Below are 25,071 nucleotides of genomic sequence, written 5' to 3' on the forward strand. Positions count from 1 at the left end.
GTGCTTTGTTGGACACAGTACTTAGAAACAAGGAAGTAGTGGTTGCATATGTCAGAGAAGGAGGCAGCCTTGGCTGCATTTGTTATGAAATGGTAGAGTTCTGGATCCTGAGAGGAGGGCACAGGGCAGAAGCAGAACCTCAGCCTTGGGCATCAGGAGAGTTGATACTCCTCTGTGATCTGTTTGGAAGAATTAAATAAGATTCAGTCCTGGAGCAATGAAGTATTCAGGGTACCACACTGGTGTTCAAGAATTGCCTACTCCAAGCTAAAAAATTATCTATCCTGACAAGCAGGAAATCAAGCAAAGACAGACAAATGCCTTTTGCTCCTGACTAAACTCAGGCATAAAATGAAGGTATAGAAGATGTGGAAACAGAATCAGGAAGAATACAGAGGTATTCTTTGTGCAGGGATGGGGTTTGGAAAACCAAAGCCCATCTGGAATTTAATCTTATAACATATGAGAGCTAAAAAGGATTCTACAGATGTATAATGTGCAAAAGGAACCGTGCAGAAAAGTTGCCCTACTGCTTAAATGTAGCAGAGACAGGGGTAACATGGTTAATCAGTGTTTTATTAGGTTATGTTCCCCTCTTGCCTGTTAGTACTCAGAAAGAAGGATTCCTCTGCACTGTCTGTTTCTCTAGTATGAAAATCAGTGGCTAAAGTTTAGAGGAAAGGTGAAAGTGGATTCAAGAGAACCTGTAGATAAAGAGAATATGGATGAGCTACATGTATGAAAATTTCTCTACAAGATGGTAATGCACAGCGTTTTGTAGGGACTTGTTAAACCATCTCCAGCCAGTCCACAAGAAGTCATCTCTTTGCACTCCCAGGATGTTGCCTGTGTCATTGTCTGTGCCTTCCTCCTTCACAGAAAGAACCTCTTGCAGTTGATTTTACAGACATACTTTAGTATTTTTTCACTTGGAATTTGTGCTTTTCTGTTTCATATGCAGCATGACACCTTGGTGCTGATTTATGTACATTTTCAGGCAATTTGCAGATGTCAGTTTCTTATTATTTTTGATGATTTTTTTTAATTTTTTTTTTTTTTTTTTTTTTTTTTTTGAGATAGAAGTAATAAGTTGGATCAAAGAGTATTTAAAGTAAAATTTATCCAAAATGACTGGAAATGCTAACTTTATTAAATAAGCAAATGCTTCACTGTGTGTTCTCTACTTGTGAAAAATACCCCCCCCCCCCTTTTTTTTTTTTTACATTTGCAGTTTTTTTTATATATCTTCCTGATCATTTTTTTAATATAGTCCTATAATTAAAACTTGTTCTTGCATTATGAAAGAATATTCTTGGTATGTAGATCCTTCTTTTATTTAAATACATCGATATCAGAAATATGTCCTAAAAATATCTAGTAGCCAGGCTTAGGAGAATTACTTATCATACTCAACATTATAATCAAATGACTTTTCCCTTTGACAGAATTTGTGCTTTGCATTCTCTGTGTTCTTTAGTTGTATGAGCTTATGAATTCTGGGAGTGACCACTGAGACATTAAATTGTTTGCTGCTAATTACAACTTGTGAATATTCCTTTTGTAACCAAAATGCATTGGAAAAAGACCTCAGTGTAAGTAAAACTAGTTCACAGTCTGAAAATCCACTTGTTTACTGTGGAAATTCATCTTGCCTCACTAGGATAGAGATTATTTTTTCCAAAAAGATAGGTAGATTATTTGTAAGGTCATTTTAAGCAGTCATTGAAGGGGAAAAAGGACTGGGAAATTGTGGTGAATTTTTCAAGACTGCATGGGAAAAATCCAGTAAGTACTGATGTAAGAGTACTTGAAAGCAGCACAGTGCTCATTCCTCAGTGGAATGAAGAAGATGCTAATAGGAAATTAGAGTACTTTCTCTCTTTTGCTACAAATAATGTTGTAGCAAACCATTTTTAAGTGATAAAAAAGTGTGTGCTTTTTTCTCCAAATGAAAAAAACATTTGCATCTGCTTCCAATTAGAAACCCACATCCTGGGACAGAAAAGAGAAGACTTCTGTGCAGAATTTCAGTTTCATACAAACTCCTCCAAAAAAACAGATTTTTTCATCCAAGCAGAAGATGAAGCACTGAAACTTTCAGATTTGTCAGTAACGAGTCAAGGAAGGCCTCCAACTATGTGTGCTCAGTTCAGTTCCAGTCCTGAAGAATCAAGGTACAGAAATAGCTCAAAATATGTTGTTGGTTTGTTGTTGTTTTTTTTCATGTGAATCTCTCTATGTCTCTGTTTAAAGTGCTTTGGTTGCCTCATACTTTACCTGCAGAGCCCAGATCTTAAATTTCTTCTTTAAAAATCACAAAGAAATCCAGTGGAAAGTGGATGAAGAAAAGGTAGCTGAATTCAAACAAGTGATTATAAATGGATGACTCTGTAAAGTTGTAGATAGCATTTCTTTCTAGGATGGGAACTATGCATGCAAGTGATATAAAAAAATTAATGTATACAGTAGAAATGGGAGTTCCAAAGGTACAGATTTTCTGTGGCTATTTTTATGACTGATAGCCCCTTCTAATCCATGAATCTATTTATTTTGCTCCCATCCTGGAAGTGAGATCTGGGTTATCTGTAACTGTCAAGGGATAACCAGGGATTTATATTGAAGTCTCAAGACAGATTTTTTCCAGCCATCTTTGTATGCTGTTTCTGAAGTTTGCATTTTAATGTAATTTACAAATAGTGAAAAATTAATGTTACAGACCGTTTGGGTTTTTATGTTTGTTGCCAGAACAACAGAGTCTACCTATTGACTGAAAGATAATTGTTACAAGGCTTCAACAGCTAAATCCACCAGTCTTTCTAACAAAAATACTTAATTGAATCTTCTCTCATTTTTTGCTGTCTCTGGCTAAAGAAAAGTAAGCTTAAAACTGGAACTCTTGCCATCAAATATAATATTTAAAATAGCCCTATAATCTTCTAGATTTCTGCAATACAAACTTCTAGATCTTCTCTTTTCATTTCACGTGAAATTGTCCATCCTGAAGAATTTGGTTTCTTTTAATCTGTATATCACTTTGATCCCTAAATGTTTCACTGTTTTGTTTTTCCATGTTAATATTTCCTTCTAATAAGCATTTTCTGCTTATAGCCACTTTATATTCATCAGTTTTATGCACTGTAGCATATTTGCTTATTATTTCCATACTTACAAGTTTTATTTTAGGCTCACTTGTTTAAGATGTGACAGAAAGATGTTTTGGTTATTGCTTCTGAACATATTTGTAACAGTTAACAAATTTTGTTAATTTATTTTTGCATACATTTTGGGCAGGTGAAGTGTTCTTTGCATTATTTTTTTTTTTCTTTCTCCTATATGTAGTGCTGTAGAAAGAAGAGGGAAAGTAGTCCCTGAATTTATATCTTCATGGGAAGATGCCACAGGTTTTGGTGGCAAGACAGAAACTTCATTCCTCTTAAAAGAATTGGACAGTCTAAGGGCCAAAAATAAAAAGGTACAATTTAGATACTCAGATCACAGAATTTAGTAGTTCACAATTGTCTCACAAAGCATAAATTTTAAACTGTTCCTACTTTAGTTTTTCTATTTAAGCACTTCAGACAATGACTTTCTAGTCATTTTGGATTCTTAGTGCCTGGTTAACAACTGCTTTTCTAGAATTAAAAAATCTTTCATCCTGGTCTTTGACCTTTTTAATCAGTGACATAAGTTCCTGCATCATGGATAAAAAAAAACCCACTGACGCTAATGGAAAAGTTTTTTTTGGCTTGAAAAAGCTTGTGGACTGGAGTCTCCACAAGAAACATATTTATTATGTGTGGAACTGTTTGCAATAGAACACTTTATAGTGATGACTGTCATTCTATTCATGTTATCAGAACAGACAGTGTATTTTATATATGTCATTTGAGTATGTTTTGCTTCTGCTATCCCTTTTTTCTCTTGTACTTTGATATCCTGAAGACAGAATTGTAGCTTCTATATTATAATAGTTGGTTCAAATGATGACACCATGACACAGTTCAAAATCTGGAACTTATGTTCTGCAGTACACCTGATCTAATTCATTATACACTCAGTTTGTAATTTGAGGTGGCCCAAGCACTTCATTATGTTTTTGAGCTTTTAAATGCAAAAAAAGGACCAAAACTAAGGCCAGTGTTTCATGACCTGAATCTGGAACTCATACTTCTGTACATCAGATCCACATAGCAAACTCACCTAGATACCTCTATGTTGAGGGGAGGAAAATTCCATCCTAATTGCATACTGTGTTGCTTCTACCATTAGGCACAGTCCTATCTGCATAAACAACAGAAACATGTATAACCTTTTCACTAAATGCTCCCCAGTGCTGAGACAAGAGGCAGTGAGAACAAACTGGAACACAGGAGGTTCTGTCTATCAGGAAGCACTTCTTTACTGTGTGGATGGCTGAGTGCTGGCACTGGCTGCCTAGAGGCTGTGAAATGTCTTTCTTGTAGATCTCCAAAAGCTACCTGAATGTGGTGTTGGGCGACTTGCTCAGGGTTTCCCTGCTTGAGCAGGGGATGGAGCAGTTGAACCCAGAGGGCCAGCCAGCCTCAACCGTCCTGTAATTACATGACATGTTCTTGACCATTCAATGGTAAGCTCAGACATTTCTCCATAAACAGAGCCAGTGAATTCCTAATTAAAAGATTAAAATATCGTTTTTCTATCAGGTGATGCACATTGAAAATTATGCATTTACAGCCCTTCATACATAAATTATGTCAGTGCTCTTGATGGGAAATAGTCTACTCATACAGACGCCACCTACATCATATTCCATGTAACTGAACTTTGTTAGCAAGAAGGACCACAGACAGAGTTATCGGAAGAAGGGATTCCCAAATAAAAACAATGGCATGCACGTTGCTGCTTTTCTCAAAGAGCAAGATAAGATAATTGATCTTAAATAAATAAAATTGCCCTTTAAATTAATAAATATAATAAATTGAATTTCTGTGGTATTACCAATATTTGTATTTTGGGGATAAGAAAACTGTAATTTAGTATTTTGTTACACTTGTTCATTTCAGCTTCAAGATGAGGTGTTGGAAAAGGACAAAGAGCTGAAGACAATAAAACTGGACTTAGAACTGCAAGAGAGAGCTACAGAAGCTAAGATTGCAGAAAAGATTGCAGGTATAGTAGGCAAGCGTTTAACAGATGGCTATATGGCTCATACAGTACCAGCGGTTGCTATATGACGTGGCCTAGTGAGTGTTAGCTTTATTTGCTAAAGGAGGGAAGATTTGACTTTTTTTTTTTTTTTTTTTTTTTTGTGCGTGTGGCTGTTTAGAGTTGCTTAGAAAATAGGTGGCTTTAACATCCTGGTACTGGTATTAGCAGGAGCTTTACCTGTATTCATACTGATTTGGGCATTAAATGCATTGTTAACACCATGTCAATCCAATCACAAAAAGGTTGTTTGTTTTGTTCGAAGGTCCTGAACAAACAAGGGGAAATAATGATTACCAGTGCCTCTACCTTTCAACCAGCAGTTCAAATACCACTTATTGTTTTAGCACATTCAGAGCAATACTACCCCTCTCTCAGTGTTTGAAGGTAGTCGCACATTCACCTCAGCTAGAGACCTGCACTTTTCCTGAAAATATGTGTTCTTCTGGCAGTTAATTAATTTTAGTCTGATTATGTTATGTCTTCAGTGAAAGAGACTTACACAAATAGCCAAAAGGAAAGGTTTTGAAGTTTATAGTTAAGAGTGGATGCATGCTTATATTTGTTATTCATCCTTTCGTATACACACAAGACTGGAAACAGTTTGCATTCTGTGGTTTCAGAAATTTCTAAAGTAATGAAGGTGAGCATTTTTATTATTATTTAAAAGTGCCAATGTGTATCTTGTACTCAGTGGATGAAATATTCTCCATGTGTTTCAAATGAATAAATAAGAGTACTTTTCTGAATTAATCATGCTATTTGTTTACAAATACAGTGTAGGCTAGGTAAAGTTGTGTCCTTGTGGAGGACAAATATTCAAATAATATTGATAGTAATAATACCTGTCCCCAAAATATCAGTACTGGAATAAGGAGTAACTAGGAAAACAGCAATGAAAATAAACTGAAAAAACAGATGGCTGTCTTAACATGAGACTCCTGAGAGTAAGTTTGGCTGTGCATATTACAAGTAGAAGAAAATTGCTAAATTTTCTGTGGTAGAGAATGAGAAAGGAGAAAGTAGATATTAGAAGTCAAGTTTAAGTGAAATACAGGCAGAATTTTGCTCTTCTAACACCCTAAATAATCTTGTTTTCTGTATTTTCAGAAGACAAAAGAAGGCTGCACTGCATACCATAGTTCCATCCATCAGCCAAATGCTAATGCAAATTGTTTGGGTTGAATTCCAAGTTTTGTGTTTGTTCTTGGATGTTTGCACAGTGTTTTACCTCTGTGCACCTGTAACACATAAATACTCTATTTGATATAGGTGTTAAAGCCTCGTTAAAACCTGGAAATGAATATATGACTGTCAAAATGCTATTTAGTCTCCCTGTTATGGAAACAATTGAAATATTTGTTAGTAAATTGTCTTCTCTTGCATTACTGTTTAAACTTTCTAATTATGTCCTAAGCATGATGTTCGCCCTAAAACAGCATGGCAGGTTTATTGATAGAATGATTATCATAGTTATTACAATTAAAAAAAGAAGACATGCCAAATTTTAGTGAGAGCTGCATTGAGTAATAAAGATCGTCTTTTAAAAAGATAACCTTTTTGCTCCTTATAGTGGTTCAGGAAGTATAAAATTATTTAAATGCTGTGAGAGAGGATAAGAGCCTTAGTACTTAAGCTGCTTGGAAAAAGAAAAAAAAAAAAAAAGCCTTGTTAAAGTCTACCATTTTTGCTTCTAATTTTACTGTTCTAAGACTCTTCCGAAGTTTGAATAAATATTTTGAGATCTGGAATGATGTGAACTAAGCTGAATTTATGGAGGTCTGTATGTGTCGTTGTGGAGGTCTATACGTGACTGTCGTAAAAACCTTGGGGAGAATTCTAATGGACAAGTAGAATCTAATAAAGACTCAGTGTGTTTCAGGAAAAAGTTTTTTTCCCTTACTTTAAGTCTCCTTTGTGGAAAGGAGAACACGTGCTGCTGAGATTTCATGTTACTAGTTAATGTTTAATTACCACAGCATATAACACATGGTAGAGCGACGCTTGTAAATATGGGTGTTTGCATTTTTATTATTGCTTTGTACTGACTTTATGATAAGAAAATGACTCCACAAATTATACTGTAAAAAACATCAGAAAGGTTCACCATAAAATGTTATCTACTTTGAGGAATATTACAATTCTATTTTTAAATGGAACTCTCTCTTTGATAGATTTTACCTAAATGAGCCCTTTGGCAAGAACAGAAAAGCTGAAGACAAGGGCCATCTTAAAATTTTACTATAGTGGTCTTCAGAAGGAAGTAACCTAAAGCTTTTCATTTTGTGATTTTTACTTTGTTCAGAGAAAAACATAAAGAGGAGAAGTGCAAATTTGTGAGATGGTTTGTGTGAGAATAAAAAAGTGAATAATAAATGCAGAATAGGGACATGGTGGAAAAAAATGTTTACCACATGCAATAAATGGCTTATTTTCAGAAGATTTTTATTTTAAGATTTTTCTAGACTGGAGTTTATAGTTCAGGAGGGGATTCACAGTTCTGATTGCAGATGCTTGACCATTAGAGGCTGTTATTTCTGGTGGTCATATTTGCCACAGATTACTACCGTTTCTTCCCTAGCCTGTTAGATTTCCTCTCATATGAGACATTGCTAGAAGGTATGATTAGTTTCCCTACCTATCTTGAGTAGAAAAGAGAGAAGGAGGCAATGCTGCAAAAATTAAGGGAAGAGCACTTTATAAAGGAACTGGTACTAGGAAAATGTAAAGGAAAAAAGGCAATGCCAAATGTGAAGTGGTTCTGAAGAACAGAGAAGGAAATAGTGAAATATTGGACTGCAGAACTTTTGTCTGTTGAACAGAAAAGGGAATGAGTGCCCTCTGTGGGAGGGCAAAGGGAGGAGGAGCACACACGCTATGAGGACAGACTGAAAGATAAGGATGGAGGTATTACAAAGTCTACAAAACAACCAGCAGAGAGAATAGATCTCACTTTGAACAGGTATAATAGATGACTTCATTTTTACCTAACAAGAATTATACAGGGCACATATAGAAATTTTTAGAGGAAAGTGCCACTGGTGTGTGACAGTTATTGAGCGCAATGGTAGCATAGTCTCGGAAAGCTATCTAAGCCCTGAACTTTTGACAGCTACTTCCACCATACCTCACCTGAAGAAGATAGACTATAGTTGACAGCAGAGCCTTGGATCTGTTAGGTTTTTTGGTTTGTTTGTTTTCATGTTCCTATCACGCTTCTGTGTATTTGGATTAAGAATAATTCTGAAGGAAAATACAGTCAGAAATATTTTGTCTCAAGTCCTTCTGTAACAAAGGGACATTTTGTTTGTTTATTTCTTTGCTGACTTTTTTAGCAATATGTGATGTTACCTGGATCTAATACTATTCTTAATCAGAGTCAACACAGCAGGAAAAAATCAGTGTGTATGAAAATACAGGGAATTAACATTTGTGATATTTTCGAATTCTTGAACCTGTCATGGGAATGTTCGTGGATGTTATTTAGTATTTCATGATTTAACTTGAAAAATATTTACTGAATGAATGTGCAATAGCAATAGTTTCAATAGTAAAAATGAAAACAAATACCCAAATGACTATTATCTTCAAGTTTGATATAGTATCCCATAAAGTAAGAGGAAGAAAGTAATCTTGCTAGTAATAAACTTTGTGTGCCGATAACTTCCAGCACAGAAGCGTTTTCCATTTCTTCAAAGCTCAATTTAGAGTCCCTTTTTAGATGTTATTTTTCTTTCTTGCATGTCATCCATTAAAGATTAGCCGTGGAAGGCTGGAGCATGGAGAGATTATGAGTGGAAGAACAACTCCTGCAGAATAATAATCAGTTTTTGGTATTTAATGCTGTTTGACTTTTGCAGACACATTTCTTATTAACCTTTGGTACAAACAGAAATCCAAGTTCCTGATAGCTCATGGAGAAGATGAATTCAAGATCCTCTTCCAATTAAAGTGAAATAAGGCCAATATTGGGCTTTAGCCAAAAGAACTCAGTAGTTCCCCAACCCTTGTGTTTATAAACCTAAATACGAGTGACATTTTATAATTTAAGTAGGTAATGCATGTACTTCCCTAACTCATTTTTAGTCCATTATTCATTTTTATATATATTTATATGATTCAGAGCTTTTTTGTTGTTGTTGTTCTATTCGTGCCTCCTTAGCCAGAGTTACTTGAATATTTTTTCAAAATATTTGCTGACATATAAGGGAATTTTGAAACTAGTTGTATGATTTGAATCCTCTGTATAGGATTTGTCTATTTGTCTAAAGGACAGGAAAAAAAATCAACTACAGGATAGGAGTGTTGCAAGTGACATTATCTCAGTTTTTGAGAGTTTAATGTGAAACAGTTTAATTTTAGTTTGAATAGTCAGAATCATCATCTGTCACAGAAAGCATGCAGCTCTTTGGCAACATAAAACAAGCTAGTAGGTTAAAAGTATAAACTATTAAGCAAGCTATTGATAGTGTCAAGTTGTGTTTTTTTTTTTTTTGTATTTTTTTTATAAAAAGCAAGCCAGTATGTTCTGCAAATTCCATGATTACTCTGACCCCTTCTCTGTTCCCCACTGCATGGTGTTAGATGAACATAAAGAATTGGGGTTTGTTCATGAGTATAAAGTTCTGCAGATATTCTGTTTCTTGGGATATTAGAGAAACTCTTATTTAACCTTTCAAATCGTAACTTGCAAACATCATTGCAATATTTATCTTTTTCCCCCTGAAGTAAATATTCAGACATCAACATTCGTTCACTGGAAAAAAGTTTAACAGCATTATTGTTTGAGTTTTGAAGTCAGCTGTGTTTAGTGTACTAGAAGCAGAGGCTTAAGTATTGTACAAGGATTGCCTTTCACAAGAACTGCCTTGGGGTCTGTGTATAATACTCCCTCCTATTCTTTACCCACTTTATTTTTTTTTTAATTGAATTAAGAACTGAGTACACAAAGAAAACTCTATGCAGAGCTGCCACTAAGCAACTTTAGCCTTTTATTAGGAACTCTGTGTTGATATCAGTGGAAATGTAGGAGCAAATGAATGCTGTGCACTAAATACGTACAACAAACACAAAGCAATAAAGAAGTCAGTGTGTTCTATCAGTGTTTGTTCAGATTGCTTTATCTATGAAGTCACATTTAGGTGTAAGCAACTTGTAGTCTATAATTCCCGGTATAGACCAGTGAAAACTCTTACTGGGTTTTCCTGTGATCATCTTATCACTATTTTGCTTTTATTTTGTCTATTATAGGTTATAACTAAAGGTAAGTGAATGGCGGTTTTCAGAAAACAAGAGCAAGCAACTTAAGTTGTCTGTTTCATAATAGAACATTTCAGCACTGTTTTTAAGTCAACAGTCAGCCCCTGAGCTCGTGATAGTTTGCCATTAACCTGAATGAGGACAGCATCAGGGCCTTAGGCTTTGAACGTTTCTAGGGATTATCCGCATTTTGCAACATGTATGCACAGACCAATTAGTGACACATTTTAAAGGCTTTCAAAGCAATGCAGTAAATCTGTTTTTCAGTTTATTTGCCTATGATAAGAATGACTTCTTATTTAAGAATTGTGAGCACAGTCATTAAACCTAGTAGAAAAAGACGTCTAAGAGGATTTTAATCTCTAAATTGATGAAATAACAAATGCATACATTTTTTTTTTATAAGATGACCAAGCATACATCTATGTGGTTGAGTAAAATGTAATAATATTGGCCCATCTAGCAATGGCAAGGATATTTCCAGGTCCTTCTGTGATTAGATAGACAGAGACCAGGTAATGTAGGATAAAAATGGGATGGCTGATAAAAAAGGAAAAGGCAAGGATTTATTGTACTCCATTTCACCCAACTGTACTTCCCTAATTCCTCACATCATCTAACTACTCTTCAGAAATCTAAAGTGAAAGCACAGCAACAAAAATCCCTAAAGAGCTTCATTTAAAAGTCTCTGCACAATAAATTTCAACTGACAGTTCCTTTATGGAAACAACAGAGAAGGATAATCAAGAACCTTATTACAGAAATCTTGAATTCAAGATGGCCAAGTTGTTTCATGCTTCTACTTTTTCTTTAGAACAATATGCGTCCCTACATGATAGAAACCAAAATAGTCCTTTTGCTTCAGTTTTCTGGTGAATTCAATCTTCGCTCCCATTTTAGAGATATATGCCTGCATTAGGCAGAATTTGGATCATACAGCAAAATGTTTGGCATAATTACTTACAATTATTTCCAAAAATTCTTGAATATTTAAGATGCTTTGTGCATCTTAAGTTTTTTCCTGGGAACTGAGCTTCCCTCTCTTCTCCCAGAGCTTTGTTGTTAGGAAAATGTGAACCACTGTTTAAACTAGAATGATTTCCAACACGCCTTCTCACTCACTGCTGAGTTTTAAAGGTAGCTTAAAAAGTGTAGAAGGCAGGTTTGCCAAAGAATCAGGTTCAACTAAGAAAATATGTACACTGCTTTGACTCAATAAACTCATACTCTGTATGGTTCATCTTCTTCATATTTACTTTTGCTCATATTAGAAAACAATTAGCTTACTAAACAAATTTGAGTATTTGGGAAGAAAATATCTACTTTGAGTCTCTCTCATTTGACTAAGAATTACATGATATTTGATAAGCTTGTTTAAAAATGGACATATCCAAATATTATTGTAAACACCCATTGATTTGTTTTACCTGCAATATAAGTATTTTACTTAGTTGGCTTACATAGTAGCTAATAATATTTGTTAATGTAATTTAACTGCTGTGAACCTTTACTGAACAAATATTGAAATTTATACAAGTCAAAGAAAGAGAATCTCTAATGACTTTTGTAAAAGCTTCCATTTAATAGTTAAGGAGAAAAGTTTATATGACATACCAGATGCAATTAACAGTAGATTTTACATTTAATAAAAAGAAAGAAGCATATGTATTTGCTTTATTCATTCCATCATAATTTGCATTAGAGCTGTGGGTGTTTAATGAGCAAATTCCAGCTAAAATGCTATATTGATTTTCTAAGTGAACTTTGTAATAGCTATCTACCTTACAAAAGCTCTCTGTTTACAATTGTTTTCTTTACTAAAATCTAAAAATGTTTTAGAATTGATGAGTTTAGCATAATGATTCTTTTAAAATAAAGAGCTCTTTTAGGGTATGCGTAGATTTTAGTTACAAGGAGAAAGATGTTATTAAATTATTCCAAAGCAAATAAAGTTTATTCAACTAAATAGTAGTCATTCTTGCATATTTTACAAGCATTGGAAAATAATATTTTTTCTTAATTTATCGCTATGGGAATTGAACATTTTAACTCTTGATTATCATATGTATATGAATTTGAAAGTGACACAATTCATTTTAGCTTAATATTTGCCCCATTCATACTTCATTTTGTATGTCATTTTCATGCTTGAAACATAACTACTATAGGAATTTGCGTTTCTTGTTGGTCAGGCCTCAAGATAAACAGGATGGGGTTGGTTGGTGTGCTGCTGGAATCTATCCAAGAAAAACCTCATGGTGCCGACCAGAGCAGTGGGTGACTAAGTAGCTGGATCAGGCATCAAGTCACTATGCCAGTATGAGGCTAGTGGTTTACTGGATATACCGTACCTTGAATGAGACTTTGGAACCTGTCTTGTTACTTGCAATTACTTTTTGTCTGGTGTTTTAAAGAACGTTTTGGACAGTAATCTGGATATTTTTTTGCTGTTTTGATTATGGGAGGTTTTTATGTCTCTTTACACTTTAAATTATGTGACCTTACATGTCACATGCTTTCTGAAATATTTCATCAAATATTTTGTGTTATTGCTATACTGAAACCCAGAGGTGTATGTATTTTAGTAGCTCATTTGAAGAATCTTTTGAAGCTCATGATTTGGATGAGTTGTGTCCATGAGGAAAGTACAGCACTGTGGTCAGTTTCCTCAAAGTCACAAAGACTAATGTAATGCTGAATCCTTGTTTTGTAATGTACAAAAGTGTTCCTTATCCCATGCTCTTTGCCCAGTTTTCCATTAGTCTTTATGATTCTTTAATGTAGAATTACTGTTCTGATACAGTTTCTATTTGTTTTTAAGTTGTATTTAAGTTACTGAGGAAGGCATAGCAGTTTGTATGGAAGTCTATCACTGCTAATTAGCTTTCAGGAATCAAGCCCAACTTCTACTCATGACTCATCCATTAGTTCAGTCTGAATGTTGAACATTATTGAACGGTAACATACTTCTACTGACCTGAAATTATATACCTGTTACAATATTCCATACAATATTTTTAAAAAGGGATTTTTAAAATGTTAAGTACAGTAAGAAATGTTCAGGCATTGGATAACAAAAACATCTAACCTAAGCTCAGCAGAAGCTGTGGCCACTGAGGAAATATGAGATTAGCCCACTGAAATGAGTCTGATGAAGGCTTAACTATTTCTAAGTATTTTTTTGTTATTTCTTGTGGTCAGTGTCAGTATTATTCCTTGGTATTAAAATGAATATGCTATGTACCTTTAAAAAAAAAAAAAACACACAAAAACAGCTTGTGAAAGTTAAGTCACTTTTTCATAGCCAACAGCTAAAAGACAGTATTTTGTAATGATGGACCTTTGAGTGGGAGAAGAGTTCACTGTTCAAGGCAACCCGCCTCTTGGTTGTTATCAGGGATGGTGAGATTTCAGATAAGCAGGATGCTTACATCACTTGGAAAAATCTCTGTGTTTTCATACCACTATACATAAAATTCTGCTATATATACTGCTGCTTCATGTGTACATGTCTTTGGTTTCAAGATGGATAAGCAATAATATAGCTTTTAAAAGCCTGTGTAGTTATTTATTACCACTAGTTATTATTCCTCAGAGAGGGAATTAGATATATCAAAACACAGTCCTGCTAAGTGTACTCATGTGCTCAAGATTCATTTTAGCATTCAGCAAATGAGAGTTTTCCATGCTAATGTAAGAGATGTAGAAGTAAGGGAACACTCAAAATAAAAAAAAGAAAAACCTCCCCACCACCCCAAAAAACAAACAAATAAACAAAAACAAAAAAAGAAAGAAACATAATTAACCCCAGAATAAGTGCCAAATCTGTGGTTATTTTAGACAGCTTTGTATTCATAACAGCAATTATTTTCATGCTGAAAATAGCATACTTTCAGTTGCAGCTTTATGGAAAGAATTCTCAGTGCAGTATCACTGGCGTAATACTAGATAAAATGAAGTAACTTTACTGGAAAAAGTATAGTAGATGAGTACTTTAAGGTAGAGATAGGTAATAATTAGACAATATAACTATTTGTATGTTCCAGATCCAGCCAGGACATAGTGGTTGCACTGTGATGTGCCTTGGAGATGAAGCTCTGGTTTCCCTACTAGCACAGATCTCAGCAAGCAAAACAGAAGTCTGACATTCTGAAATGCATAGTCTGCCCCATACAGTTTGTTGTTCTTGCTAAGCCACCTAAGGCATTGGACTCCTGCAAGTGCTACAGATTTGTTTCTGACTACCAAACTGTGTGCATGCAGTTTTACAGCTGTTTTATTCATTCCTAAGGTTTTTCATTCCGCATCAAGGAAAGCTGTCTTGTTGTGAATGACAAATATATCTTATAAAAAATAGTACTGTTCATGTGGAAGAAGAAAATATTCAAATGGGAGAGAACTAGATCAATGTTTCATGAATTTTGTATACATATCAAGATTTAGGCTGCTGATGCTAATTTCTTTTGGGTTCTACAGGGCTGGAGGGGTGAAGATGCATCTTATTAAACCTCTGTGGATTTTTGTGAGATAGAACTGCACCCCCAGAAGTAGTATTAAGCCTTTCTTTATCTTCTTTTGTCCAGTCTGCTGTTACTATGCAAGCTTTTCCTTTTTTGCTTGAGGTGCAAAAACACTTACCTACTTCTCTGTTAACACACTTCTTTCTTGCCTTGAATGTCTTCCTAATTTGTCTCTCAAAATTCTTTTACAATTCATCTTCTCACCCATTTACTTTACTGGTTATTTAAGCTTCTTATGTTCAGTTGTTTTGCTGTTTGGTTTTTTTCTTTTGTACTGATAACATGTAAGTATTATATGCCAATGATATAGCTGTTACCAAAAACAACTGTTTTCTTATACTTGTTTTTAGTGAAGACCAACAAACTGTTTTGTTTTCCACTGTGAAGGTCTTGTGCAATAATGTACAAAGGCAAAGTAAGGGTACAGAAAAGCAATTATAATGGAAACAAAGTTAATTTTGATTGAGGTAAGAATGGAAGCCTAAAAGCTCCACGTGAAGAGGAAGACTTTCTCTGCAGTCTTCACATAATGATTTCAGCAGTGGTTCAGAGTGGAGCTGAGAGTTCTGACAGGAGTAAAGTGGTCCAGCAGCAGTGGCTTAATACAAAAGAGTCTTGAGAAGATTAGTAAACGCTGCCAAAATTCTAAAGAGACTCTAATATGCTATTAGGAAACTGTAGCTAAATAGAAGCTGGCCATACTAGAAGAGGAGCATTGAGAATTCAGGGACCTGCAGACCTCACCTGTAGTTTTTGCTGGAGGTGCCTGTGAAAATCGGGGAGAATATAGTCCTCTTTCTGGGAGCGAGAGCAGCCTTTTTTCTTTGGCATCCCAGAAGTCCCTAGACATTCAGGCTGAGGGGTTTTATGATGGCTGTGAGGAGATTTGCAGTATTGCAGAGGGAAATGATGAAAGTATGAATAAAGATTTTAGTGGAGGCAGGGTGGGGGTAAGGATTCTGGCAGTGTGCCAGGGATGGTGTTAGACATATTGACAGGGGAGAGGCAGGAAGAAGGAATAAGCTCGGGATGAGGAATGACTAGAAGGTGTTAGTTTGCTCCCAAGGATAGACAGTAAATCTTAGTTTATTGGTACCTAATGCTCCAAGGTCCATGTATGCAGTAACAGATAATATAACAGTATATTACACAATAAAGCAAAGGCTTGGCAGGGAAGGAGACATGCCAGCTGTGCCACTTTTGTGATACTAGAGATAGACATGCTATGAAAATATTAAAATTTTTAGTATTAATGTCAGTGTGTCATTGTGATATGAAGCAGTGTGATGATAGATGTACATTCAATGGGTCATTGCTCTTAAATCTATGCACAGTAGAAGAAACCTACTGGTATCTCATATGATTTGGAGTTTTAAAAATTACTTTTCCATGAAGCAAGTATTGAGAACACAAAACAAATCAATTCCTTTTCCTGCTTCAAGGTTGAATTTGAAAACTCACTGCTTAATCTCATTCTTGAAAGAATTTTTCTGCAGTCAATAGCTATTTAATTTTGTGTCTGAAGAGTAATAGAGACCAGAGTAATCTGAGGTTGCTGGAACAATGTTGATTTATGGAGATGCTAACAATGGCCCATGTAAGTGTACATAATGGTGTATTTCCCTGCCAAACTGTTACCAACTGTTACTGCATGCCAAACATACTGGTTACTTTTGCAGCTCTGGTGGAAGAAGTTTATTCCGCTCAACGGGAACGTGACAAGGCTGTCATGGCAAGGCTTAGGTTAGCCAATGAAGAAAGAGATGAAGCATTTCTACGAGTCCGGCATTTAGAAGAGTCACTCAAAGAGTAAGTATTTACTTCCTGTCCTGTGCAGAAAAATTGTTGTGTAGATCTGTACTGATCATAAATTGTTTGACAGCAGTAACACAGAAAATCTTACCTTAATTTTTTAACCATCTTATGAGACCATGTTTTTCTCTGAATATTAAGTGCAAGGTGCAATTTGATTACAAAAATTAAAAATATTATCAAGTCCTTTTGTATTGATTTATTCAGAGATAAATAAGAGAAATGTGATGTTTTATGAGGATCTTTTGACATGAAGTACAAGAATGTCACTTAGAAGTTGCAATGTATAGAAAATCCATCAAAGCTTTAAGCCCAGGAGATATTTCCTACAGCAAAACTTTTACTATTTATGTGGATTATTTAGTAAGAATATGTTTTTCTCCATATCTTTAGTGTGGGAGCAGTTTTAACACATGAAGGGTATACTTTCTAGAAATTTGTGCATGCCATGCTTAACCCAACAGAAGTAGTCAATCTATTAAGTCAGGAGAGGAAGATCATGATCAGCTCCTGAAAGAGCAATACTATAATAAAGAGAAACATTGCTTGTTGTGGTTGCTGTTTTGAGTTCTGGGTGAGGAGGTTGCATTCTGTTTTGCTGAAGCTTCTGGGGTTCACATGCACTAAGCTTGCAGGATGCTTATGTGTGAAGATGTACACCTTGGAAGCAGTAGAGTGGAGCCAAGATTCTTGCTGGACCACCAGCCTAGCTCAAGCACACCAGCTTTTTAGCACAAGGAGGTGTGCTAAAACTGCTCATGCAGTTGTTTTAAATACCAAGCTTTCTGACTGAGCGGTGAAGAGCATTTTTTGTAATGTTTTTAGGCTACTTGTGCCACAAGCATCAAATTCTAGAGCACAAGTCACTCCTGCCATCTCCTTTGGACTTGTTCCAACCAGAGATTTCTACAAGAGGGCAATACTGAACAGGCTGCCAACCCTTATCAAATGCTTTAATGCTTGCTTTAAATTATGTGCTGTAGTAATTCTGTTGTCATTATTTAACTGTAGCAACCTACATTCTTTCCATTCTGTTAGCCCTAAGGTACATGTTAGTGTAATGTGTGCTGAGATGGGGGAAGAAGGAACCCTTGATTATTGATGTTTAAGAGAAACATCAGAGCAAATATTTAGCTTTGGATGCTGCTTTTTAAAAAATACTACTGTCACCTTAGAAGATCGCATCCTCTGTGACAGCAGTATGCTGAAAAGCTTCCTTTATGGTTGAAGTTTATGTTCTTTTTTCCACCCCCCATTTCAAGTCTAAGGTGTCCTGCTTACCCAGCCTTATGGTTGGCTGGGTGATTTGTTGACCAAACTTTTAGCAGAATAGAAGTCCTCTAGAGAAGCCAGGTAAGTCCTGCCAATTTACTTTGGCAAATACTGTTCCTGTCATCTTGAATACAAACTAGCTTAAGATCCATTTTTAAGTCTCTCATGAAGTGAAACTTGCAGCAATAAATATAAAACCAAAAGTAGGAACTCTAAGAGAAGCTAACTCAAGGAGTCAGTTCTGATTTTATGATTTATGTTACTTTATGAATATATCTATAACATAGCACAGTTTAGCTTTTACTTTTGTTTTGTTTTCTTCTGATGCAGACTTTAGGTGTTGGAGTAATTACTGCCTTCAAACTCCTTATAAACGTACTAGCTGCTGTACACAGTAGTATATTTTGAACTGTTTCTTTTTTATTTAAGTAATTAATTTTTGTATGGTTGGTTTACTGTGCATTGCATACATGTTGCCCATATAATTAAGCTTAAGTAAAATGCATAGTATCCCATTTATTAGATCTTTGCACTATCACTCACTGCTTTTGCACAGTAAGTGTTCTACTGTGTATAACTGAATTCTTCCTATCATTTTTATATTTGACAGATTAAATGTGGGAAAGCAGAGGCATCTTATTACGTGCTTAAATAAGTAGCTTACAGCGGGTTGTCCTAACATGATATCTTGTGCTAGATACAAAAGCAAAACGTTTTCAGGGAAACTTCAACTAGTCCATTTCCTCCTTTTGGAAGAGAGGTGGGAAAATAATTACATAAAAATGAAAAAGAAAAACAAAGCACAAAACAAACAATCTTTACAAAAGTCTTGTCCTGTTACATTTATGGTGCACTAAAAACAACAAAAATACAATGTTGGGTAAAAGTTGTAAGTCCGGGAATAAATAAAATAAGAGCATCAGTCATTTCTATCACTGGGGAACTTTCTTCATCTAAGCACATATGAACAATTGATCCTTGTAGTCATATATAGCAGTAAACATTAATAACTTAACAGTCTGAAGTCAGTGCTGAAGATATGGAGCATTATTGAAAGATGGAGTCGAGCAGGTGGCAGTTTAATATGTTCAGTGTCATGGTTGACTCTAAAGACTAGTAGAATGAAATTACTTGAGGTTCTAAAGATTTAAAAAGCGAACTCATTTTGCTGCACTAAGGAAATGCTACTGATCAGGCTTTCTGTGTCCCTTTTTTCTAGGCTAGAAAATATTAACCCTGAAGAAAATGACATGGTAAGCCATTCTCTGAGGAGATTTCTTGATGTCAGTCTTATATCTTAGAGGCTTAAGTTCAATTGAGTGGGTTTCAAGAACTAAGATGTGGGAAAAAGAAGAATTGACACACTAATAATGTACATCTTTGCTGCAGTATGAAAATTCAATAACTTCACTCAGTCAATTTACAATTCACATGTGCCTATTAATTAAAACCCTATATTAAATAAAATATATTAAAACTTCATGTCTGACTAACATATAATGCTGTTGGTAGACATTACAGGAATTACTGAACAGAATAAACAATGCAGACACAGGGATAGATATACTGAAGAATGGAGCTATTATTCTGAATCGAATACACAGGACCAAAGAACGTAAAAAGAAAATAATAGCTGAGGAAATGAATGCAGTGATAGAACAACGGGATGCTGCTTTGTCTCAAGTAAGTCTCTACAAGTATGTAATCACTCAATGCCAATTTATTTATTTATTTATTTATTTATTCTACTTTTGGGGAATACATTTACTTTGTTAACTTTCTTCTGCAGAAAATCTCAATATATTAAGATCAATATTATAGTATTTTAATAAATGGCTGACTAACAAGCAACAGTTTCTTCAAGGCAGTAGTGGTCTCCAATCTATTTCACTCTTTAAAATGAAATAAATATAGTATTCGTTATACTAAGTAATCTAAAACAGTTTTAAGATCTTAATTTTCCAGTATTCTTTAGCTGTATAAAGCAGTTTGTGACTGGGACTCATGGATTTGTAAAGATTTATAAGTGATAGAAATGCACAGTGAGGGAAGATAAGACTGCCACATGTGACAAAGCAAGCAATTCTTTCCTTTATTGCTTTACATTCAGGAACTGAAAATCTGCATGTGGTCATTGACTCTTTATGTTTAACATTTCTGCTAAGTAACTTAAAACAATCTGATGTTTTCTATTCTGCTCAGATCAATCATTCTCTCTGCTTTTCCTTTCTCTACAGAAGAATATTCTTTCTCTTCACCCTGGAGAGTGTCTCCTCATTTTTCCTATCTCAAAGAAGAGTTGTTATTTTGTTTTGTTTTTTTTCCAAAGCTTTCTTTCCCCCTTCCCCCACCCCCCACCCTTTTTTTTTTTAAGCTAGATTTGACTCAATTGGACCAGTCTGTAGAAAGAGGAATACTAAGTAGGGGGCTACATCTCACAAAATTATAGGTTTGATGAACATCCTTACACTTTCAGGCAAGGCAAGAAATTTCATCTATGTCTTGTTCCAGTATTGAAAATTTCAATGTCTGCTGAATGTGAGCCTATATCTAAATAATTCTTTAATTTTAACAGAATTAGATTTAAGGTCAAATTGGTGATCTTGTCTAGTATTAATGATGATTGCATTTATTTTGTATTGATGTGTATTTCTGTAAAAGATATTCTTCCACTCAGTCTGTAATTCTCATTGTTTTTTGTTGATGTTTTTGCAATCATTGTCTTTGCATTCTATCCTGCTGCAGCCCTGAAAGATTCATTTCTTGGTGCCTAACAAATTTTGTGTTTGTATCCTATGTGCATTACAAAGGATGTTAATGTTGGAAGTTCAGTTTTTCGCTGTGTTTTTGTTTGCTTTTATAGTAATGAGGAGCAGTGTAGCTACTAGGGCACATACAACTGTTCTGCCAAAAAAATTTATGCTCTTTGGTTTTTGAGTTATGATTGGATTTCTTCTTTGCACAGGGCATTTGGAAAGTGGGCAGCTTATAGGAAAAAAGCTTTTACTACAAGAGAAGGATCTTTAGATAGTTTTGTTTTTCTTCTACGAGATTCTGCTTTTTTGGTAAAGTAAACTTTCAGACACACTTGGACTTTAAATATTTTATGAAGGATATGAGAATAATGTCATTGTAGGGTGTTATAATATACATTTTAATTAAGTTGATTTTTAAGCAACCTGTTCAAGGAATAATATACAGACATTTATACAAGTCTTTCTTTTAAGAACTTGTAAATTAATCAAGATCATTATTCTATATAATAATGGGTTAATTGCCACAGTTAGCAAAGCTGTCTTTTAGGCCTGATAGCAAAAAGCACAGATAACGTTACATAGGTAGTGCAGCTGATAAAATAAGTAAATGAATAAAGCAAAACACTCCCTAAAATTTTCAGTATTTGGTATTAAGCTGTAATCCTGTGATAGTGTTTGCAGTTTATAATACCATTTCTTAAAATCAGTTATTGTTAATAAAACTTGATTACTCATGTGTTGTACTATGTGGATATGTGATACTTTTATGACTGTAGCTATCAAACATAGAAAATAGTTCCTATCATTTCAACTTGCATCTCTTACTTGATGATTCCTTGGGAATTCATACAGTACTTGAATTATTAGTAGTCTTTTGTTAACATTGCAATAGCAGTAGTTATTACAGTGCTAACAGCAAGAACAATAGGAGAGGGATTCCTACATTAGACCACAAAGGGACTAGGAATAATTCAGGGGATGTATATGCTTAGCATAACAAATGCAAATTATTAGAAGTTAGATCTGAGGTTGCCTCAGGTGTTCATAACATCTCCAAGTTAAAATCTTTTTCAGTGAAAGTGACATCAGATATAAGGGATTGATGAGAACAGACTGAGGCAAAGCAGAAATAGAGTAAGCCATTAGTATGCTGTGCCTCTCTTCTGGAAAAAGCACTTTTAAAGTTCAGAGGCCACTGGGCAATGGAGGAAGTTAAATACTTCCTGACACTTTACGTGAAGGCTGTGTTGCTCTGTTTCTGCTTGCTCTTGTGCAGTACTGGAGACTGCAATGTCATTTCAGTGACCACCATAGCCAGTTCCATATAAGAGAAGACTGCCTATCTGAGAATAAATGTTGGGACTGATGTTTAATATGGCCACATCTACTATCCTTTTCAATGGATCTCTTCACAATACCATGACAGCTGACAATTAAATACCATAAATGTAAGTAGTGTCTGGAGTTTTACATGTAGAATTTCAGATTTTTCTCAGAATAATAACACAGAAGTTTTTACTCTACATCATGTTGCTTTGATTTCAAGTAAGTTCCTAGAGTATGGGCAATCTGTAAACTGCATTTCTTTTAAACAAATATATGCTGGCTGATTTCAACTCATCTTTCAGTAGCTTAGCAAAAGCTAGGAGTTTTACAATGCCTTCCTGGTAGTTATACTGTGAAGGTATACTTTGCTGGACTGTGGCTGCATGCATTCATGGTAATGGTTAGCTAGTTGTCATTCTTCTGTTTAAACTTCACTGGAATAATTTTTTCAGTCTTAATAAACAGGAACTGCCAAAGTCTTAGAAAATGCATGAAAAAATTCTTTGAATCTTCACATCCAAGCATTTCTGCATCTTTTTTGAGATTTTAAAGGTGAATGTTACTTTTCATTATGAAGCAAATAGAGGCACTGCTATCACTGTATTGAGCTGCACATGTGTGTGTAATCTTAGATCATTCACTAGATTGCTGAGCAAATATGCAAACTACTTTTTGCGTGTGTGAAAACAAATAAAATGGTATAAACTCAAATATTTGATACTACTTTTAGTATGTATTTTCAAGTGAATAAAAAACAAACAACTAAAGCGTGGCTAAACATTGACATCCATCTTCTCTTGTACCAACCTCCTTAAAAAAACACACTCAACTGTTTGGTTGTGTTTGCTAAGATATATTTGTTAGTGAACAGATATTGTGTTGTACTGGAGCTTGTGTCTGTTTTATGACTGATCCTCTGAAAAGGAAATGGAGAAATATGCTGACTGTCATGAGAAATAAAAGATAAGTTTCTTGTTTTTAATGTTCAGTTTTGTCTTAACCGGTTCAGGGAAAAATCTTACTTTCCCAGTTGGTTATACTATAATTATGCCTTTCTTCCAGAGTCTTTCTGGCTTGATCAGTACAGTTAGTGGCAGACATATAGTAAAACTCAAGTATGGCCACAGTCACACTGTGGAATCTTAATAAAATAATTTAAAGAAAATGTTTTCCAGCAGGAGGCAATACAGTGCAATATCTCAGACAAGCAACCACCTATTAACCACATCATACCTTATAGACAGGAATGTTAATATGATTACAGAGTTTGCAGCTGGAGCTGGTGGCTTAAGTAAGTTATTACAATCACTTTCTTTATGGTTTAGAGAAGAAGGGAGACTTTTCAGTTGGTACAGCTTGAAAAAAGCGATTTTAAAAAACAAAATAAGAGATGGCTTATCGTTCAGGGTATTGTGTTTGTGATGTTTTTCATCCTAACTTTCATTCTCTAGATAATTTTTAATTGGCAAGTCAGTTCTAAACAGAATTTTAAATATTAAAGATGTTGAGTTTTCTATTTAACAAAAACAAACAAAAAACCAATAGGTTTCACGGCTGGCAAGGTATTGTCTGTAATACCCTGATCTTGAAGCAATAACATAACTGGCAAGCAGACCTGGTTTTACAGCTTTGAATAGTTTGATCACATCCTGCTGTGCAGGAACATGCTTATGACTGCTCATGTAAAAAAATTGGCATGCACCCAGTTGCTCATCTGGAGCAAGTTTAAGTACCTTCCTCCATTTTGAGGAACTGTTTGGCAACAAGCAGGAGTTTATCGTCACTGAAAATAAAGATGAGAAGCACTGTGCTTGACTGCCCATCATTATCAGCTTCAGCTAATGACTAATAAATGTCTGCTGTTAGAAGCCAGCTTCTTGCTACTTTTTTTGTAAAGTCCTGCTCAAGCAATTTCCCTGGTTTTTGTACCAAATAAGGTGTACAACTCCGTTTTCTGTGTTTCTTAGAGCATTAAGGCATTCTCAGCACACCAGTGAACCAGTCTTACTGAAGTAATAAACTCAAGAGTTGTAATACATGCAAAAACAGCAAAAGAATATGTAAATGGGTTAAAAAAAAAAAAAAGTTATATACCTTGGGTCCTTAATTGGTGAAGGGTTACAATGTTACATGACTGTTACCATAGGACAAAGATAATTCCTTTGCAACCCAAACCATAATTCGGGATATTATACATTAGTATATATAGCAGTTTTACATTCTGTGTTTTGGTACGTTTAGATGTTTCCCTAATAGGGAATAATGAAAATGTTTTGTAGTGTCCTAGCTGCTCTTCCATCTTTCCCCTTTTGTCTCTGATAATTGGGAAGTACAAGAAAAGAAAAGGTAGAATGAATTCACAGTTGTTTGTGAGCAAGACAGATGCTGTGGATTATTGATGATTTTTGGTCACAGGCTTATTTCAGGAGGAGAGAGAAGTTAAAGGGGCTGTTTATTGTAATTTGAATATCCAAGGGCCGTGCTGGTTCACACTTGTGGGTGATTTGCTTTGGGCATGCAATAGCAAGTTCCTGTTGCCTTGTTTGCAGTGAGAGGTAGCGGATGAGTAGGCAAGGGGAAATCACTTGCAGGATGTTTAAAGCAGAGAAAGGGAGCTGTCTAGCAAGATGTTCCTTTTGCTGCAGCTTCTTCCCTACCTAGCTGCTTTATTCTTCTAAAAATAAACCAAGCTGGAAAAAGAAGGTAATTATTTACATTCTGAGATGATAGGTACACCCTGCCTCTCTACTTCAGATATGTTTCTGCTACTTGGAGCATGAGTGTTTTCCAGGGCAACACTCAGTTAAATATTTGGCTACATTCAGAAGATGTATGAAGTAATCTTTTTCTTATGAAGTAGCTATTTCAGTCCACGAGAACCCAATGTAGGGGAAACTGGCTAAGCAGAATCCTCTTGATGTCTTTCATTGGGAATTTTTTTT

The 25,071-nt window shown here is 35.1% G+C and overlaps 1 protein-coding gene across 30 annotated transcripts in view; it reads left to right on the plus strand.

The window, feature by feature from the left end:
* Positions 1-25,071, plus strand: part of MIPOL1 (mirror-image polydactyly 1) — a 167,772-nt gene that overhangs the window by 37,301 nt on the left and 105,400 nt on the right. For 22 of the 30 annotated variants that reach the window (XM_015865032.3, XM_085550450.1, XM_085550446.1 and 19 more), the window contains 6 exons: positions 1,982-2,174; positions 3,340-3,472; positions 5,043-5,148; positions 16,643-16,772; positions 19,267-19,300; positions 19,560-19,730. In XM_015865032.3, the coding sequence (XP_015720518.2) occupies positions 1,982-2,174; positions 3,340-3,472; positions 5,043-5,148; positions 16,643-16,772; positions 19,267-19,300; positions 19,560-19,730 (767 nt within the window). Of the gene's footprint in view, positions 1-1,981; positions 2,175-3,339; positions 3,473-5,042; positions 5,149-14,489; positions 16,773-19,266; positions 19,301-19,559; positions 19,731-20,284; positions 23,112-25,071 lie in introns of those variants that run through there. The other 8 variants (XM_085550465.1, XM_085550462.1, XM_085550463.1 and 5 more) reach the window with 4 other exon arrangements.

Source organism: Coturnix japonica, chromosome 5, assembly GCF_054131305.1.
Source record: "Coturnix japonica strain WE chromosome 5, WE-NBRP24, whole genome shotgun sequence".
Taxonomy (NCBI): Eukaryota; Metazoa; Chordata; class Aves; order Galliformes; family Phasianidae; genus Coturnix; species Coturnix japonica.